Source organism: Pituophis catenifer, unplaced genomic scaffold (assembly GCF_029215685.1).
Source record: "Pituophis catenifer annectens isolate HBS135680 unplaced genomic scaffold, rPitCat1.0.hap2 SCAF_9, whole genome shotgun sequence".
NCBI lineage: Eukaryota > Metazoa > Chordata > Lepidosauria > Squamata > Colubridae > Pituophis > Pituophis catenifer.
The window spans coordinates 14,718,164-14,738,396 of NW_027256889.1; the positions used below are offsets into that span (position 1 = coordinate 14,718,164).

Consider the following 20,233-nt stretch of genomic DNA (forward strand, 5'->3'; position numbering starts at 1 on the left):
TGCCATAAAGAAGAGGGAGTCAACCTATTCTTCAACGCACCTAAAGGCAGGACAAGAAGCAATGGATGGAAACTAATCAAGGAGAGAAACAACTTAGAACTAAGGAGATTTCCTGAACAATTAATCAGTGGAACAACTTGCCTCTGGAAGTTGTGGATGCTCCAACACTGGAAGTTTTTTAAAAAGAGATTAGACACAATTTGTCTGAAATGGTGTAGGGTTTCCTGCCTGAGCAGAGGTTGTATTAGACGACCTCCAAGGTCCCTTCCAACTGTTATTTTCTGTTATTGTTCTGAACTGAGATCTTATTGATCCCATTTCCTTCAGCTTCCTGGGTTTATTTATTTATTTCCCCATGTTTTTTATTTTATTTAAGTGATCAGAAAAAGATAGCTTTTGATTCCCCGTGCTGGAACATTTGACTTCTCTGTGTCAAACTTGGAGATGTCACCAGAATTCTGAGGGCCTAAACCTAGCTTTAGTAAATACATTCATCCCTTGATGATTTGGCCATCTCAGGTATACCGAGATCAAACTACATCATTTGCAATACAAGAGATCAGATAGAGGATGTAGATGGAGGTTTGCATAAAATCCTAATAGATTATACTTCCCCAATGTTATGTCTTCTAGCTTAATTTTTTTTCCCCTCCAGAATTACCAGCTAGCAACGATAGATGGGGCTTTTCGAGACTGAAGTCCAATGTGTTTGAAAAGGACTAGATGGGAGAAAACTGGAATCAATCGGAAGATTTATTTATTTATTTAAATCATTTATATGGCTGCCCTTTTCCCAACAGTGACTCTGCATAGCATACAAAGATTAAAAGCTAAGAATTGTAAATAATAGTCTATAGAGTTGAGGGGCAGAGTTAAATGTATCATCAGCCTAGAGTCGTTACATTCCCACAAATGATCTTAAGTCCGATTCTATTGGAGTTCTGTTGACCCTTACCTGGTGCCCATTTAGTATTCAACTTTAGTTGACTAGGTTTGACCAATAAATCTTCTGAACTATTTAACGTAGTTAACTGAACAATATATGGTCTTGATTCTTTGCACCTGACAATAGGTATCAAAGAGGAGTGGGGAGAAACGGTTCTTTAATTTTGCCATTGAATTACAGTATGTGGCTATTTCAGATAGTCCCCACTACTGGGCTGTTGCCTATTTACAAGTTGAGTTGCACATATGCACCAGCCTGCCACTTCTGTGGCTCGTCCGGTTCCCCTCTCCGCCCCCCCTCCTCCCCTGAAAAGGAGGAGGAGGACCACTGGTCTACAATGTTCTCTTGTGTTTTTCAAATTCAAAGGGGAAGCTATGTCCCAGAAAATGGATATTTTTGCACCATTCTCACTGTGTATATTTGCAGGTCTTCTCTGTGTTTGGAGTGACTCTCTTTGGCACCCTTGTTCCAAAGCATTTTGGGAACCTGGGAACGGCTCTATATTCTCTTTTCATCTGCATCACCCAGGATGGATGGATTAATATTTATAATGATTTCGAGTGAGTAAAATCTTTTTGTATCATAGTGACCAGAATTGCGTGGAGTTTAATTCAAGGATTAAATTTAAAAAGCATTGGAAAACCCAATCAATGCATTTAGTCTGAAGGAATCAAATGCAACTTTCTTATCCAACAGAAAGGAGGGTCTTTGTGGCCATAATTACTCTCTCCCATCCTGCCTTATCTCTTGGTCACCTCCCTGTCCATAAAGATAAGAATGGTCCTGAAGGGGGGAGGATGAATAAGCGGTGACTCAAAGCCATATTTCCTTGAGATATTTCCAAACAGCCCCTTTAATGACTGCATGTCTTCTTTCCTTTGCAGAACTGAAGGCCTGGCCTTGGAGATAGGTGGGGCCCTCTACTTCTTTATCTTCATCACCTTTGGGGCCTTCATCTTTGCAAATCTGCTGGTGGCTGTGGTGACAACCAACTTGGAACAATCTATGACTGCATATCAAGAGAAGCAGCAATCGAAAACTAATTTACCATCCCTTGGAAGCTTCGCTGGATTTGAAGTGAGTTTGTAATATCAAGGCTTAGGGAAGCCAAGTGGGAGAAGGCCAAGGGTGAAATCCAACAGGTTCTGACAGGTTCTGGAGAACCGGTAGCGGAAATTTTGAGTAGTTTGGAGAACCGGCAAACATCACCTCTGGCTGGCCCCAGAGTGGGGTGGGAATGGAGATTTTGCAATATCCTTCCCCCAGGAGTGGAGAGGGAATGGGGATTTTGCAGTATCCTTCCCCTGGAGAGGGGTGGGAATGGAGAGTTTGCAGTATCCTTCCCCTGCCACGCCCACCAAGCCACGCCCACAGAACTGGTAGTAAAAAAAAAAATTGGATTTCACCACTAATGTAGGGTATTGTGTCCAGTTCCCGGATACTGAAAATGGCACGGGAACTTGTAGGGGCTAACTCAGGTAAATTTTATGCAGAGGCAGGTCACTGAATAGAGCAGGGGTGTCAAACTGGATTTCTTCGAGGGCCAGATCAGCACTGTAGTACTCATTCACAGGCCGGTCAGGTGGGGGGAGATGGGACGGATACTTCCTGCAACATCCTGCCAGCCAAAATGGCGGCCCGCACCCAGTTTTGGCTGACAGGGTGCTGCAGGAGGCCGTCCAGACCAAAAACAGGGTGCCAGAGGCACCGTGGGCCAGGCCTTTGCTATTTCCAGACCAGCCCTGTGGGCCAGATTTAAGCACCCTAGTGGGCCAGATCTGGCCAGCGGGCCTTGAGTTTCACACCCCTGGCATAGAGGGTTTATGATATTTGGGTGAGTTGAGAGGGCTGCCTAATCATATGGATTTTTGAGCAGGATGGCACCGATGATGACTTCACTACATCCCAATCAGAAGCGTTGCATATAAAGGAAGTAATTCAGGCAACACCCATGGTCCATCACCAGGAGTTGCTCAGCCTTGGCAATTTGGGCAGCTTGAATGAGACGACTTGTGAAGATCTTTGCCTCGTCCTGGAAGCCATCCACGAGAATTTAAAGGAATATCAGGTGATCAGGGATGAACTGGACCAGTAAGTCTTACCGTTCCTCTGCTTTTTTTTTTTTCACTTTAGAATGGAGGCTATTCTAATGTAGGTAGCTAGCAAGTTACCTATCGCTTATTCATATCATAATTTGATTGCTACATTGAGATCTGGGTGAAACTGAACATTTCATGATCTGTGAATGCAGTAATTATATTTAGTTGTTCGTAGCATGGCGTTTAGTTTACACATTAACCTAGGTTTTAAGTTTAATTTTATTTAATATTTTTACCATTAGCTCTCATTAGCTTTCTGGACAGGAAGTTGGGATATGAATTGAAAAAAAATAACAGTAATAATAACTTCCAAATATATAATTGTACTGGGGACGTAATGTCCTTTTCTATCTAAAATTCCTTCCTTCCTTCCTTCCTCTTTCTCCTTCCTTCCTCTCTCCTTTCCTTTCCTTTCCTTTCCTTTCCTTTCCTTTCCTTTCCTTTCCTTTCCTTTCCTTCTTTCCTTCCTTCCTTCCCTTCCTTCCTTTCTTTCTCCTTCCTTTCTTCCTCTTTCTCCTTCCTTCCATCCTTCCTTTCCTTCCTTCCTTTCTTTTCCTTCCTTCCTTCCTTTCCTTCCTGCCTTCCTTCCTCTTTGCCTAGTACATGAAAGGAAGGAATGGCAAAAAAATAAATATAGGATGATAACCCATCTTTCACTAAACTAGATTTAACATTGCTTTTTAATCCTTAATTTTGCATTTTAGCTCCCTTGAATGTTCAGAACAAATACAGGTAGTTCTTGACTTGCAACAGTTCATTTAGTGACCATTCAAAGTTACAACAGCACTGAAAAACGTGACGTAAGACCATTTTTCACAGTTATGACCTTTGCAGCATCCCCACAGTATCCTGTGATCAAAATTCAGATGCTTGGCAACTGGTTCCTACTTAGGACTGTTGCTATGTCCAAAGTCATGGGATCCCCTTTTGCGACCTTCTCACAAAGCAAAGGTGATGGGGAAGCCAAATTCATTTAACACCCGGGTTACTAACTTATCCACTGCACTGATTCACTTAACAACCATGGCAAGAAAAGTTGTAAAATGGGGCAAAACTCACTTAACAAATGTCTCACTTACCAACAGAAATGTTGGGCTCAATTGTGGTTGTAAGTTGAGGACTACCTTTGGAGGGCAGGATCAACCACCTCCACCATGCTGCTCCCCCATTGGGTCTGCAAGCCAACTGGCAGAGTCTTGTCTGAAAGGAAAGGAAGGTTGGGGCCAACCTCACATCGGGGGCAAGCAAGAGGTTCCAGAGGGCAGGAGCAACAGCAGAGAAGGCCCTCTTCCTGGACCCCACCAGCTAGAATAACTGGGCTGACAGGACCCACAGTGTGCCTCCTCTGCCATCATGAGCGGGAACGAATCTTTCTTATCTAGTGAGTGGAGGAAGAAGAGTCCGGGGAAAGTTCAACAAGCATCTGAGTTTGCTCCAAGGAGAACAGGACCACGGCCAGCTCCCTATGTGTATATTCAGGCCAGGTCTCTGTGGAGCAAGTTTGCTGTGTTTTTCTTGCCATGAACTCCGGTTAACTGAGTAAGAGTCATGCTGGGTTAAGATTCAAGTTCTATCTGTTTTGTAGACATCTTCACATTATAAGGAGGACATGCTCCGTCACACCCACTGCTGAGTCCAACTGACATGAGAGTTGTTCCTTGCAACGGAAATGGAATGGAGAGATGTTAATTAGATGGTCATAGGGAATGAGTCATAGGAGAGGGATAAGATTGCCTATACCAGGGGTGTCAAGCTAGATTTCATTGCGGGCTGCATTAGGGTTGTGTTTGACCTTGGAGGGCCGGAGTAGGCGTGGCCAGGGTGGGCATGGTCAGCTTGACATCACTTGTATTGGGGGCACCTGTGGTGCAGTGGTAGGTTGCCCCCGGTTCGCACCGGTTCTATAGAACTGGTAGTAAAACCGGTGGGAGGCTCCGCCCACCGATCCCGACATCAAAATGTTTCTGTGCATGCGCAGAAGAGCGTGTGTGCGCATGAGCAAAGCAAATACGTGCGCGCTGCCCTGCTGCGAACCGGTAGTAAAGGTAAGTAGAACCCACCACTTCTGTGGTGGCCCGAGCGCTCTGCCAGAAGAAATGAACTCCCGAGCTCCGCTTTAGGTTGTGACAGTTTACTGCAACCCTCTACCCGCAGCCCTCCTGAGCTCTGTTTTTGCTGGCAGAGGCACCACGGGCTGGTCCTTCGCTGTTCCTCTGTGGGCCAGATTTAAGCACCCCGCAGGCCAGATCCGGCCTAAGGGCCTTGAGTTTGACATCACTGATCTATACTCCAGACCTACAAGTCTATTTTAAAACGTTGAAGCACTGCTCAGGGTTCCATGTTACTTGGTGCCAAGGGTGAAATCCAGCAGGTTCGGGAGAACTGGTAGCGGAAATTTTGAGTAGTTTGGAGAACCAGCAAATACCACTCTGGCTGGCCCCAGAGTGGGGTGGGAATGGAGATTTTGCAATATCCTTTCCCCAGGAGTGGGGTGGGAATGGGGATTTTGCAGTATCCTTCCCCTACCACGCCCACCAAGCCACACCCACCAAGCCACACCACGCCCACCAAGCCATGCCCACAGAACCGGTAGTAAAAAAATTTGGATTTCACCACTGCTTGGTGCCAATGTAATTCATGGAAATGATCCCCAAGTTTATTTGATTTATGGACTTTTGATCTCCACAGCATACTCCAGGAGGTGAGGTCCCTCAAGTTCAATGTCGATCACGAGCAGGAGATTGTTCTACGAAACATCCGCGGGGCAAACATTTCAGAAACGATGATTGCCAACCAAACCATTTATGCAAAGACTGGAGATGTTCTCTCGACGCTGATGAATCTGGAGAAGGTATGGTTTCAACCCTGTGTCTTGAATGACAATGTTGGGGGGAGGGGGGGGGCAAGTACAGGTAGTCCTTGACTTATGACCACAATTGAGCCCAAAGGTTCTGTTGTTAAGTGAGATATTTGTTAAGTGAGCTTTGACCCATTTTACAACCGTTCTTGCCACAGTTGTCAACTGACTCACTTGCAGTTGATAAGTGAGTAACCCGGTTGTTAAGTGAATCTGGCTTGACTTTGCCGGTCAGAAAGTGGCAAAAGGCAATCGTGTGATTTTGGGACACTGCAACCGTCATAAATATGAGGCAGTTGCCAAGCATCTGAATTTTGATCACATGACCCCGGGGATGCTGCCGGGGATAACCGTCAAAAACGGTCATAAGTCACATTTTTCAGTGACTTTGAATGGTCACTAAGTGAACTGCTGTAAATCGAGGACCACCTGTATACAAATATACAAACTGTTGTTTCTAGGAGCTCAATATGTTGTGTGAACACAACTATTGTGGTTTCAGAATAAAATGCAATTACACTTTTCTTTTTCTTTTTTTAAAAATTTTTTTATTGGTTAAAATACAAAAAATACAAACATACATACATACAACAATAAAACATACACAACAAATAAACATGAATCAAATCTTTGTGACTTCTTTTTCAAACTTGTCACATCAGTAGACTATATTTGTGTTCGTATCTATATCTCAATATATTTATGTATAAAACAATATATATATATTCCCAATACATCATCTCCTTGGATTTTCTTAATCAATGTATTTAATTTACTATATTCCTTAGTTAGTACTCAATTGTTATCCATGAGTTATGCCCTCTCTTTTGTATCCCTATTTATTTAATTTCCTTTCTTTTTCTCCAACCAATTATACCATTTCTGCCATACTAAATAATAATCCGTTTCTTCCTTTTCCTGTATTTCTTTTGTAAGTTTGTCCATTTCTGCACATTCCATGATTTTGCTAATTATTTGATCTTCTGTTGGTATATCTTCATGCTTCCAGCTCTGAGCACAAACTATCCGTGCTGCCCTTAGTATATGAATAATTAGATATTTTATTTCTTTTTCATAATGTCCTGCAATTATACTTCTCATGTATGCATAACTTGTATCATCCTGGATTCCTTGCTCATCTTTTTTTTTTCTTGGGTGTCTTTCTTGGACAGTCACACTTACTTGATAGAGAGTACCAGAAAGGAGAGGTAAAATCAGCAGCCATGAGAGCCTTACGACAGTCCGCAGTGAGTAGAAGAATCACCTTGGGGGCCCTGGGGTCACTTCACATTGACACAATTTAAATTGTGTACTAGGCTGTGTGTCAATGGGGTAGTGACAAGAGCTCTCTAATTCTATAATGACTCAGTCTCTGTATTTAAGTTACTAAAGCAGTGATGAAATTCCTTTTGGTACCTGGTGGCTACACCTTATTTTTTTTGGGAGGAGGGCCGTGGACATGGGAAGACATGATGGCAGTGTTCCAATATTTGAGGGACTATCACAGAGAAGAAGGGGTCAAGCTATTTTCCAAGGCATCCAAAGACCAGACTAGGAATAATGGATAGAAACTGATCAAGGAGAGATTCAACCTGGAAATAAGGAGAAATTTTCTGATAGTAAGAACAATCAACCAATGGAACAGAAGTTGCCTTCGGAGGTTGTGGGACCTTCATCACTGGAGGTTTTCAAGAAGAGACTGGACTGCCATCTGCCAGAAGTGGTGTAGGGTCTCCTGCTTGGGTGGGGAGTTGGACTAGATGACCTACAAGGTCCTTCCAACTCTGTTAATCTGTTAATCTCCTGGGGGACAACTCATGTCACTTGTATCATCACACCACATCACTTCATTCATTCATTCATTCATTCATTCATTCATTCATTCATAGTTCTATAGCTGCCCAATTCAATCACGTGACTCTGGGTAACTCACGACACACAAGATATACACACACAAGACAGCATATGTGGTACTTTGCTCAATAGTAGTAACTGTGAGAGGGATCTTGGAGTCCTAGTGGGCAATCACTTAAATATGAGCCAGCCGGGTGCAGCAGCTGCCAAAAAAGCCAATACAGTTCTAAGCTGCATAAACAGAAGGATAGAATCAATATCACATGAAGTGTTAACACCCCTTTATAATGCCTTGGTAAGGCCACACTTGGAATATTGCATCCAGTTTTGGTCGCCACGATGTAAAAAAGATGTTGAGACTCTAGAAAGAGTGCAGAGAAGAGCAACAAAGATGATTAAGGGTTTGGAGGCTAAAACAGATAAAGAACAGTTGCTAGAACTGGGTATGTCACAAATTGACTTCTGTGAACTTTACTTCATTCTTAAGTGGTCAGTAGAGGGGGCTTGCATAAGTGCACTAATATGCCTATCGTCCCTGTCATTGTATTTTTATTCTCTTATTCTTCTTCTAATTTTTGTTTGACAAATTCCAATAAATAAATAAATAAATAAATAAGTACGTATGTACATAAATCAATCAATCAATCAATCAATCAATAAATAAATAATATCTAGTCTGATGAAAAGAAGGACTAGGGGAGACATGAGAGCAGTGTTCCAATATCTCAGGGGCTGCCCCAAAGAAGAGGGAGTCAAGCTATTCTCCAAAGCACATGAGGGCAGGACAAGAAGCAATGGGTGGAAACTAAGCAAGGAGAGAAGCAATTTAGAACTGAAGAGAAATTTCCTGACAGTTAGAACAATTCATCAGTGGAACAACTTGCCTCCAGAAGTTGTAGATGCTCCAACACTGGAAGTTTTTAAGAAGATGTTGGATAACCATTTGTCTGAAGTGGTATAGGGTTTCCTGCCTAAGCAGGGGGTTGGACTAGAAGACCTCCAAGGTCCCTTCCAACTCTGTTATTCTACTATGAAGGTCAAATTTTGGCTTCTACAGGATGCCTGTGGCAAGGCCCACAATGGGTGAGCAAATAATTCAAAGTGAATAACACATTTGTAGGATTTGGGGGGTGGGGGGGGCGAGGTGGAATATTTCCCCCCCCTCTTTTTTTTAAACTATATTGAATGCACTGCAGTGCTTGCGTTACAGATGTAGTATTTTCTGCCTGAAAATGGTGGGAATGATGAATGACTGTGGTCAGAAGGAGCTTTTGTGGGTTGCAAAAGGAGATGGGACTCTGAGACTCTGTACATGCCTAGTGAGCATAAGGTCGCATCCTGGTCCTGTTCATGAAGCAGTACCTGGAGAGTATTAGAACTCAAAGGGGAAAGGATGAAACATTCACATTAAATCCTGACATCTTGTGTTCTCTGGTTTTCCTGCCCTGCAGATGGATGAAACTGAAACATCAGGCCGCCGACAAACTTTGGTAAGAATATTGGACTGATTTTTGGGCTATATCTGCCTTTCTCCTATTGGTCAGCAAAGAGCCCAATGAGACAGGGTGACACAGCGGATTAGAAACTGTCCATTTTTCTACATCCAAAGGCAGACAATGGATAAATGTTGGGCACGAAAGACCAGGCCAGAATGAAGATTCAATGAACCCAATTTATTGCTAAAGGCCTATGTTCAAGAATCTTCTCAACTAACAGTCAGCATCTGATTAGAGTTAGGTAAAGGGGGGGTTGGGCTTAGTTTGCTTGTGGCTACGTAGGGATTCTAGACTAAGCTCTCTTTTCCATCCCTCCCCCAGATTTTGCCATTCCTTCTCCCAAAATAAATGAATGGATGTTGTTTGGTTGGTTGGTTGCTGCTGATATTTCTGACTGAATTTTAGATTTTGTTAAGTCGCTTGGAGTCACAAAATACAAATGTGAGACATCTACTTTATAAAATGAAAGGATGGATGGATAGATGGATGGATGGATGGATGGATGGACGGACTAGAGCTGAGGTGGTGCAGTGGTTAGAGTGCAGTACTGCAGGCTACTTCAGCTGATTGCTAGCTGCAGTTCGGCAGTTCAAATCTCACCAGGCTCAAGGTTGACTCAGCCTTCCATCCTTCCGAGGTGGGTAAAATGAGGACCCAGATTGTTGGGGGCAATAGGCTGACTCTGTAAACTGCTTAGAGAGGGCTGTAAAAGTGGTATATAAGTCTAAGTGCTATTGCTATTGCTATGGATGGAGGAATGGAAGGAAGATTTTAGAAAGTGTGCATGTAAACCTAGGAAAGAGGGGAAATAGGACGTAGTATCTAAGCCCTGGATTCAGCCAACCCTTCCAGAAAAGTCTCATTTGTACCATTCTTCTTTACCACTTGTCAACTTCATTTTCACTGTTTCTCCCTTCTCTAGCCAGCAAAATTTGATAAACAACAAAAGAGCTCGGTAAGAGTTTCATGGGGTGGCTCTTCCTTCAGTCATTGTGGGGGAGACGTTACGTACCACACTTAGATCCAGAGGAAATATAGTCTCTCAAAATAGATGTTCCACGCACGTTCATGTTGACACAAGAATTTTTCAACTTGTTGAGTTTCACTGACTCCAACTTGAGAAATTGAGCGTTGGTTCACCAAGTCTTTTATGAATAAAGGGCAAGGCTTGTTCTTGGCTTTTGGAGGGGCTCTAAGGGCCCTACTTGGGGTTTTGGGGTGAGGCGGGATTCCTCCTCCACCTCTTCCTTTAGATTTATAGCCTATCTTTCTCCGAGGAGCTCAAGGTGGCTTACATAGTCCCATCCTCTCCCACAACAACCTGTAAAAGAGATTGGAATTGAAAGAGGGACTCTCTAAAATCACTCATGAGTTGAGGCTGACTAAAACCTCGGTCTTCTCACTCCTAATCTAACTGCATCACAGAGGCTCTTAGCAACTCACATGGAGCTTGGGTTCTTCAGGGGCATTCTGCTTTACAGACACATGCCAAAAGTCAAAGACATGGATTGAAAGCATTCTCACGTACAGTGGTACTTCGGTACTCATCGTTAACTGGTTCCGGGAAGTGTGATGAATACCAAAAACGATGAGTACCAAACAATTTTTTCCCATAAGGCATAACGTATTGAGTGACAAGGCAGTTGCCTCTGGCAAGTTTTAGCTTGTGTCGAGTACCAAACAAATGATGAATACTGGGACAGAAATTTGGTGTCAAAATGCAGTATCAAATTTGATGAGTTTCAAAGCAGTTGAGTACCAAGGTACCACTGTTATACAGTGGACAGAGAAGGAGGAGCAAAGGAGAAAACTTCTACTTTGCGTCTGCCATCCCAAATCAGTACCTTCTTAGATGTGTTGGAGGATAATTCCCAACATCCTTAGTTCTATGGATATGGTGGTATGGAGGATATGCGATATGGAGGTCTATGATATGGAGGATGCTTTCTTGATAATGACATAACCGTACACACTTGGATTTGAACATCCCTTTCTCTTTTTCTCTCCTATTTGCCTCTACTCTTAATATCTGACTTTATAGAGTGCACGTAACTCAGTTAAAAACTTGATTTGTTTTATTGGTTTGCACAGTGCGTTAACACACTAAAAATGTACCCAAGATTAAAACTACCATGTTTCCCTGAAAATAAGACCCTGTCTTATATTTTTTGAACCCCAAAATAAGTGCTTGGCCTTATATTTGGAGATGACTTATTATTTTGGGGTGCATGGAGCAAGATGGGGCTCTTCTTGACATCTTACCTGATTTCCAGCTCTGTTTCCCTAACCCTAACCAGAGGAAATGGTGGGGACTGGCTGTGCATGCATTTAAATATTTTTGGGGAGGGATTATTTTCAGGGGAGGGATTATTTGGGGGGGGATTATTTTAGCGCATGTACTCAAAAGCCCGATTGGGCTTATTATCAGGGGATGTCTTATTTTATGAGAAACAGGGTAAGTATAGCAAGTCAGCCACTAGACAAATTTTAACACAGCTATGCAGGTGGTCCTCAGCTTATGACCACAATTGGGACCAGAATTTCTATTGCTAAGCAACATGGTCATTAAGTGAGATATGCCTTATTTTATGACCTCCCTTTGGCGCAATTGTTAAGCCAATAACTGCAGTTGTTACATGAATTATGCAGTTGTTAAGGTGAATCCGGCTTTCCCATTGACTTCTTTTGTCCCAAGCCGACTGGGAAGGTTGCAAATGGCATTCACATGACCATGGGACATTTCAAGTGCTGGTAGCCAAGCGGCCGAATTTTCATCACTTGGCTGTGGGGATTCTGCAATGTTTCTAAGGGTGAGGAACGGTTGGAAGTCATTTTTGTCAATGCTATTGTAACTTTGAATGGCTGCTAAATGAATGTTTGTATGTCGAGGACTACCTGTGGTTCTATTGTGATATTTGATCCTTTTTCCTTGTTTTGTAGCTATCAGAAAGCCAACCAGAAAAGTTTCAGACTCGTCGAATAACTTTGGTAAGGAGATAATAGCAATATATCTGGGCATGTATCAGGGGTGAAATCTAGCAGGTTCTGGAGAACCGGTAGCGGAAATTTTGAGCAGTTCAGAGAACCGGAAAATACCACCTCTGGCTGGCCCAGAGTGGGGTGGGAATGGGGATTTTGCAGTATCCTTCCCCTGGAGTGGGGTGGGAATGGAGATTTTGCAATATCCTTCCTCCAGGAGTGGGGAGGGAATGGGGATTTTGCAGTATCCTTCCCCTGGAGTGGGATGGGAAAGGAGATTTTGCAGTATCCTTCCCCTGCCACGCCCACCAAGCCACGCCCACCAAGCCACGCACATAGAACCGGTAGTAAAAAAATTTGGATTTCACCACTGGCATGTAAATGTCCATTTGTAGGTATTGTGCATATCCATCCGCATATACAATCTTTATTGTTCAATCACTAAGTTCGTCCAACTCTTCCTGACCTCATGGACCATAGCACACCAGGTCCCCTTTTGTCCTCTACTGTCTGCCAGAGTTTGCTCAAATCCATATTCACTGCATCAATTACACTATCTTAACCATCTCATCCTCTGCCGTCCTCTTCTCCTTTTCCCTTCGATCTTTCTCAACCTCAGGGTCTTTTCCAGTGAGTCCTCTCTTCTCATTTGGTGGCCAGAATATTTGAGGTTCCATATCTGTCCTTCCAGTCATGGTTGCTTTCCTTTAGCATTGTCTGATTTGATCTCCTTGCAGTCCCAGGGACTCTCCCAAGAGTCTTCTCCAATGCCACAATTAGAAAGCAACAATGCTTTGGCGCTCAGCCTTCCATATGATCCAATTCTCACAGCCATACATTATTACTGGGCAAACCATAGCTTGGACTATACAGATCTTATATTACAATCTGTTTGTCAGTGTTCCGAGTAACACACCCATCGAAAGCAGAAATCCAAAGCAGGTAGATTTCTCAAAGAACATGTTTATTGGATACATCATATTGGCACAGCCGGTGAAAACCAACTCTAAAAGTTCCCACGGTTTTCACCTAATTAAAAGAGTAAAAGTTTTCCCCCTCCCAGATGTCACTGGTCACATTGTCCAATGAAAGTGCTGGCAGGCTCTTTGGTCACTCCTCTTCTCCTTTCACAGCCACCTGTTACGATGACCTTGGTTCCCACAGGAAAACTTTTTGTTTTGACGGATCAGCTGGTCTATCTACTTTCCCCCCCCCTTTCTTTCTCAGGCTTCGTGGCAACTTTGAGGGAGCACAAGATGGCTTCAGCCAGATTCGCTTCAGAGTTGACCCTGTCCTCTGCAAATCTCTTAATGCTGTTGGGCTCCTCTTGTGCGTGTTTGAGGCAGGGCGTTGAAATTGGATACACTATTGGACAGTGTTTTTAGTTGACGTCCAAGGTAGTAAACAACCAAACAACTGCAAAAAAGATGGCGGAATACTAGGGATATCATTGGCTGAAAAAAAGAGAAAGCTCGTTATCCCGAAAGATAACAAGAGATGCACTGATGATGCTACTTAGTTTTGTTGTGGCTTGTCGGCCGCCGGCCCCTCCAGCAGCTGAATCAGAGGAGGAGGAAGCGTGGGAGTCAGGGTCAGCTTCAGGGCAACCTGGGAGCTCCAAGGGGGAAGAGGGAATGGAGCTCTCAGAGAGAGAGACAGAGGTGGAGCCTGGGCCATCCATCAGCTCTCAGATCAAGAGTCAACAACCCCCAGGTCTGGAGGTGGCTGATGAGGAAGAGGAGGAACAGCTGGGTCCAGTGCCTGATGTGTGGATACGCAGAAGGCAGAGGAGAGGAGAGCAGTGGAAATCCATGGGCCGATCCTTGGGAAGGAAGAGCTACTGCTGCTAGTGAAGCCACACCCTAGCTCTGGGGATAAAAAGCAGAGGGCGGAGATGAATAGATGTGGCAGACAACTATTCATCTTCCAACCGGACGGACTTGTCAGCCTAAGGGAGAAACTTTTTGCCCGGGCTGCTGGCAATCCTAATAAAGGAATCTTTTGAGTTCACTTCAGAGGGTTTGTCGTGTTTGGGGAGCTGGGTCAGAACAGTTTGGTAATAAAACACCTGCAAAACTAATAGAAACATTTGCAACAACCAAGCTCAGAGAGAACCAAGGATCCATCTCCAATTGTTGGTCATAATCGCAATTCTCTCTTCCACACCCGAGGTAGTGAAAGGTGTTGACAAAGGGATACCGTAACACAATTAGAATGCGACAGATATTCTCCGACAACTGACTTTCCCTACTCACTATTTTTCCCCATCTTTCTCTCTGCTAGTCTGGAGGAATTGCTCACCGAGATCCCTTACTGCAGTCAGACTTGGTAAGATTGTATGAGGGAACTAAAGAGGTGTTTTTAAAAAAACAAAACAAAATGGGGACTCATTTTTTTCCTAAGCATTGCAGAACATAGCCATAGCAATAGACTTATATACCACTTTATAGTGCTTTATAGCCCTCTCTAAGCAGTTTACAGAGTCAGCATATTGCCCCCAACAATCTCGGTCCTCATTTTACCCACTTTGGAAGGATGGAAGGCTGAGTCAACCTTGAGCCAGTCAGGATTGAACCTCTGGCAGTCAGCAGAATTAGCCTGCAATACTGCATTCTAACCACTGCACCACAGCATCTTTTACATCCTCTGTGTTCTGCCCCAGCTCTGGATTCCTGAGGATTGTGACACGCACCAATGCTCCTTATCAAAGTTATAACGTACCAAGAATAAACAAAGTCCGGCAAAGGTTGGCAACCAGCCCAGAAAACAAGATACAATAAGACACTCACTCTCCAAAATGCTCTGTAATAATTACACGTTGTTTCCAGCAAGAAATTATTAACTGCGTGCGACTTAAATAGGCTAAGGGAGTGGCCAATTATCCTCAAACCTTACTCTCGAGGTTTACTCTCCTCCTCCTGAGTAGCCACTCCTGCCTTTTGGCAGCCCTGCGTGCTCGAGCATTGAGGAGAGGCTCCTCCACTTCGCTCTCTCCACTTGAAGGAGCCTCTGGAGGTTCTGAAGGCCCTGGCCGAGTCTGCCTCTGGCACTATATCCTCTTCAGCCTCCTCGCTGTCTGATGCGAGCACCGGCTGCGCAGGCTGCTGGCACGACCCTACACCAGCCTCCTTGTCGTCGGGATTAGCCACGATCCACGCAGGCCGCTGGCGGGCCACAACACTCTGACAATAGGAGGAAGTCATCAGACCACAGGGCCACATTTGTGGCCGTGTGGAAGCAGGGGTTGGTGGATGATTTTGCCATTTTACAAGCAATCTCTAAAACAAGGCATATCCATATTCATGTTTAAAACTGAGCCATTCAATTTCAGCACTGTCATCTCTGTGTTGTCTTGCAGGGTCTGGAGGGGTGGATGGATTTAAGAATCAGGTGTAGGCTACAAGTTGCCCATACTTCTTTCAGACTCCTTCTTCCAATGGTCTATGGCAGGGGTGTCCAACTCAATTTCATTGAGGGCCACATCATGGTTGTGTTTGACCTTGGGGGGCCATGGTGGGTGTGGCCATGGTGGGCATGACCAACCAGCTTGACGTCACTCATGTCGGGGGTGCCTGTGGTGGCCCGAGTACTCTGCCAGCGAAAATAGGCTCCTGAGCTCCGTTTTCGGCTGCAACAGCTTCCTGCAACCTTAGAGGGTTGCAGGAAGCTGTCACAGCCGAAAACGGAACTCAGGAGCCTCTTTTCTCTGGCAGAGGCACCATTGGCCACCACCTTTGCTGTTTCCAGGGCGGCCCCGGGGGTCAGATCTATGCACTCTGCAGGCCAGATCTGGCCCCCAGGCCTTGAGTTTGACACCCCTGGTCTATGGAGATTCTCAATAATCCAGGCCATAGTTGTCTGAAAGGTGCTTTCTTCTTCTCTCAGAAGGCAACTCGACTGTTTTTTTTTTAATTGAGAAAGAGGAAGATGTTTCCCTTCTTATCCAAGAAGCTTCATCAGTTATAATTGGATGGTTGGGGGAAAACAGAAGGATACTGACAAGATGGGCAGGGGGCGGATAGGATTGTACTTCTTTGAAATCATCTGGTCATTAGCAGTCTGGGAAATTGTGGGAAATGGAAGTCCACAAGTCTTAAAGTCCCCAAGATTGGACACCCCTGATTGTCCTCCAGGTCTGAACCATCCACCTGATTTGTATTGTCTTCTTTGTCTCTCCTTCTTTAGACTGAATCGGATTCTGGCCAAAACTATGGAAGGAGCGCGGTGAGTCTCTTAACCTGGATTTGGCAACCCTTGGCCAATGTGTTGCTTAAAGCTGTGGTTCTCAACCTTTTTTTCACCATGGACTCCCTTTAAATACTTTTTGTGGCCACGGACCATGGCCACGGAGCCCCCAAGGTTTAAGATTTAAATCATAACATTTCTTCAAGCCTTCGGGAACCCCGTGATGACATCACAGCCCCCCCCCACCGGAGTCTATGGACCACAGGTTGAATGGATGCATCCTATTGCATCCATTCAAAGTGGGCTGATTTTTCTATTGGGGGAGCAGCTAATGAGTAAAAAGGGTACCCTAACCTTCGGTAAAGCTGAAAGCGTTGTTTTTACCTGGTCACTCACCTGGAAAACACAAGAAAGGATGCAACTTTTCATCCACGTCCACATGAGCGATGCCAGAACATCTGGGTATCAGGGTTCCAAGTAATAGATCCAGGGGTGCTATTCAGCAGGTTCTGACAGGAGAACCGGTAGCAAAAAGTTTGAGTAGTTTGGAGAACCGGCAAATATCACCTCTGGGTGGCCCCAGAGGTGGGGTGAGAATGGGGATTTTGCAGTATCTTTCCCCTGTCACGCCCACCAAGCAGGCAAACTGGTAGTGGCGGCAATAGGAGGCTCTGCCCACCTGATCCGACATCTCTGCGCATGTGCAGAAGTGTTGTGCGCACGCACGCACGCCCACAAGCGAACAAAATTAAAACCCACTACTGCCACCAAGCCACACCGCACACGCCATGCCCACAGAACCGGTAGTAAAAAAAATTTGAATTCCACCACTGAATAGATCCATTGGAAGCAAAAACTCCGAGGCAGGTGAATTCCTCAAAAAATAGCTTTATTGGAAATATCAAATTGGCACATATTTGGTGAAAACCAGCTCTTAAGGGCCCCTTGGTTTTCACCTAAATAAAAGTTCTTCCCTCAAACTCAAACGATCAGTCACACAGGGTCCAATCATGGCAGTGTCCTCAGGTCTTTTTTTTTTTTTTAATTTGATTTATATGCCGCCCTTCTCCGAAGACTCAGGGCGGCTTACAATGTGCTCAGGTCTAGTGACATCACTCCTCCGGCCTCCGGCCAGGTGTGAGAATGCCCTTGGTCCCCAGGGGAAAGTATTTTATTTTGGATACACAACCCCAGATAGTTTTAATCCCCTCCTCCCTGTCCCTCGCTCCTGTGTGGCAACACTGAAGTTCCAAGATGGCTTCAGCCAGACCAGCTTCAGGGTTGACACTGGGCCTATGTCCTTTCTGCTTCTCAAGTCAGGTCAAAGGGCATCATGCAGCCACCAAGCTGAATCTTTATGGGAACTTTTTCCCCTCTTCTATTCAGTTGTTCTCGAATTCTGTGTGGAAAAGTCTCTGTGGTTTACTTGACAAGGTGTTTCAGAAGCGGCTTGCCATTGCCTGCTTCCGGAACTGAGAGAGAGTGATTGGCTCAAGGTTACCAGCAGGTTTTGTGTTCTGATCTAAGTTTCCCAAGAGCATGAAGCAGACTCCTTGTCCCGACAAAAAAATCCCTTTTATTAAGTTAATGAGAATTCCTCTCATTCACCTTCAGCAAAATTTTTCAAGGGAGAATTTACAGTCACAGACCTTATCTGGCTTGGAGAGCTGCCAGGCCTATATCTTCAAAGAGTCTCCACTCCCCTTTAGCTCCTCTTTTATTCCCTCTGGGAGGGGCCATTCATCATTCACCTGTGGGCTTACTCCCAAGTCGACCCTTGTTCTTTAGCTGTTCCCTTCATCTGGCATCTCTGCACATGCGCACTCTGGGAACAGGCTCCAGCTGTTTGTCTGCCTCACTGATGTCTGACTCCGAAGGCAGCTGATAACTGGCATACGACCCTGGCTCTCTCTCTGCCTCTGATGCCGAGCCCTCATCAGAGCCTTCCCCAGACTCCAGGGCTGGCCCATGTTCCTCTCCAACCTCCTCACTATCTGAATCTGCTGCCAGCTCTGCTGGCTGCTGGTGGGCCACAACACTTTGTGCCTAAAGTAGGCCTAGAACTCACAGTCCTCCAGTTTCTATCCTGATGTCTCAACTGGCTCTCTGTACGAAATATTTTGATTTTATTCCAAGTCAGAATTGGCCACAAATTTCTGTTCTTTCTCCACTCTCCAGCCTCCTCCCTCTAGAGATTCTACAGATCAAAGCCAGAAGTATCCAGACAGCACGGTAAGATGTAAGAAGGGTACCACAAAGACGCTCGATGTTGCCTAAAATCCTATTTCTCACTTATGTTGTACTTTCTTATATTTTCTCCCTGCCCTCCAGCCTGGAAGTAGTGAAGACAAGATTCAGGGAAGAGGGAAGAATCAGTAAGTCTCCGAACGTTTATATAAAATGTAATTTCATTCAAAATCAGAGTGGCCAAATGATTTATCTTTTCTGTTTTTCCTCACTTCTCGCCCCACCAGCTAGCAAGCAATCCAGACCAGAAGCACTGAGTGACCCAGGTAAAGCTTTAAAACACAGCTTTAGGGATGCTGGGAATTGTAGTACAGCAACATTTTGACGGCTCAACAACCATTTGCTGTAGGCCAGGGATGTCAAACAAAAGGCCTGCAAGTCGGATCTAGCCCACAGGGCCATCCTGGAAACAGCGAACGACCAGTCCGCGGTGCCTCTGCCAGTGAAAATGGAGCTAGAGAGGGCCATGGGGCCAGTAGTGGGATTCAGCCAGTTCGCACCTATTTGGTAGAACCAGTTGTTAACTTTCTAAGCAGTTCGGAGAACCGGTTCTTGGAAGAAATCTTATTTTGTTTTTTTCCCACTTTACAGGGCTAATCCTGTAAGGAAGGCAGGAAGGAAACATTCTGGTGGTGTTTCTAGCCTAATCTTTAAAGCTATTAAAGGCATCTTTTCAACGATCTCATCTGAAATTTTCACTCCGCTTTAATTAGGTGCCATCCAGACCTAGTGAAACCAGTTTAAATGACTTTAAAACAGGATTGCTCAAAAATGGGTATCCCATTTAGTTGGAGCTTTCCTGGAGAACTCAAATCATGGCGACTTGATATTAGGAAATATATTTCTGTAGCTATTTAGAAGTGAGGTCATTTATATTTTTTCATCGAATGAAATTAGATTAAATGTATTACTCTGTCGATCCGTTTAAGATTATATAAGCTTCTCAAGTAACGTAATTTATTTCTTATTACCTACAGTGTCCTGGAAAAACTGGAGTTCGAGAGGAGATACATCTTTAACGAAGACCTCGATTTATAGTGTTATTTCAGTTTCGTTGAATTGCTTTGCTCTGATTTATCTGAACTAACTTGCAAATGGCCTTAACAGCTAAAAATACATTTATTATAAAAATGCTTCATTTCTTCCAACCACCGTTGAATCCTTTGCCAATATTCTTTTGCTTTTCTACATGTCCACCACATGTGGTAGTAGGTGCCCAGTATTTGGTCACAGTTCCAGCATTTAGGTGATAAATTTTTGTACATTTTGTCATTTGCATTCTCCTAGCGAGTCTTTAAGGCCAGTCAGAGCTGAAGAAGCTTCTTGGACGTGAAGCCAAACGTCTTCAAAGGAAAACCAGGTAGTCCAGTTGCCTCTTGAAAAAGCACCTTTGGGACAATACTGTTCTATGTACTAATCTATATATAACCAGCAGAGGGCAGCAATGCCATTTTAGCCTGCCATGTTTGCCAGGTTATTTACAACATCAGGGTTTCGCAACTTTGAAGATGTGTGGACTACAACACTCAGGATTCCCAGCCTGCTCTTGTACTATCTTTAGCAACCAGCG

The 20,233-nt window shown here is 44.4% G+C and overlaps 1 protein-coding gene across 1 annotated transcript in view; it reads left to right on the forward strand.

Moving 5' to 3' along the window:
- CATSPER4 (cation channel sperm associated 4) overlaps positions 1 to 19,735 on the forward strand; it is a 28,337-nt gene extending 8,602 nt beyond the window's left edge. Inside the window, exons 7-20 of the mRNA XM_070949798.1 lie at positions 1,373 to 1,506; positions 1,831 to 2,023; positions 2,823 to 3,037; positions 5,734 to 5,896; positions 7,075 to 7,149; positions 9,208 to 9,246; positions 10,175 to 10,207; positions 12,193 to 12,240; positions 14,515 to 14,559; positions 16,417 to 16,455; positions 18,595 to 18,648; positions 18,748 to 18,791; positions 18,891 to 18,929; positions 19,641 to 19,735. Of these exons, the coding sequence (XP_070805899.1) occupies positions 1,373 to 1,506; positions 1,831 to 2,023; positions 2,823 to 3,037; positions 5,734 to 5,896; positions 7,075 to 7,149; positions 9,208 to 9,246; positions 10,175 to 10,207; positions 12,193 to 12,240; positions 14,515 to 14,559; positions 16,417 to 16,455; positions 18,595 to 18,648; positions 18,748 to 18,791; positions 18,891 to 18,894 (1,086 nt within the window). The 3' untranslated portion in view covers positions 18,895 to 18,929; positions 19,641 to 19,735. The remainder of the gene's footprint in view (positions 1 to 1,372; positions 1,507 to 1,830; positions 2,024 to 2,822; positions 3,038 to 5,733; positions 5,897 to 7,074; positions 7,150 to 9,207; positions 9,247 to 10,174; positions 10,208 to 12,192; positions 12,241 to 14,514; positions 14,560 to 16,416; positions 16,456 to 18,594; positions 18,649 to 18,747; positions 18,792 to 18,890; positions 18,930 to 19,640) is intronic.
- The last annotated feature ends 498 nt before the right edge of the window (positions 19,736 to 20,233 follow it).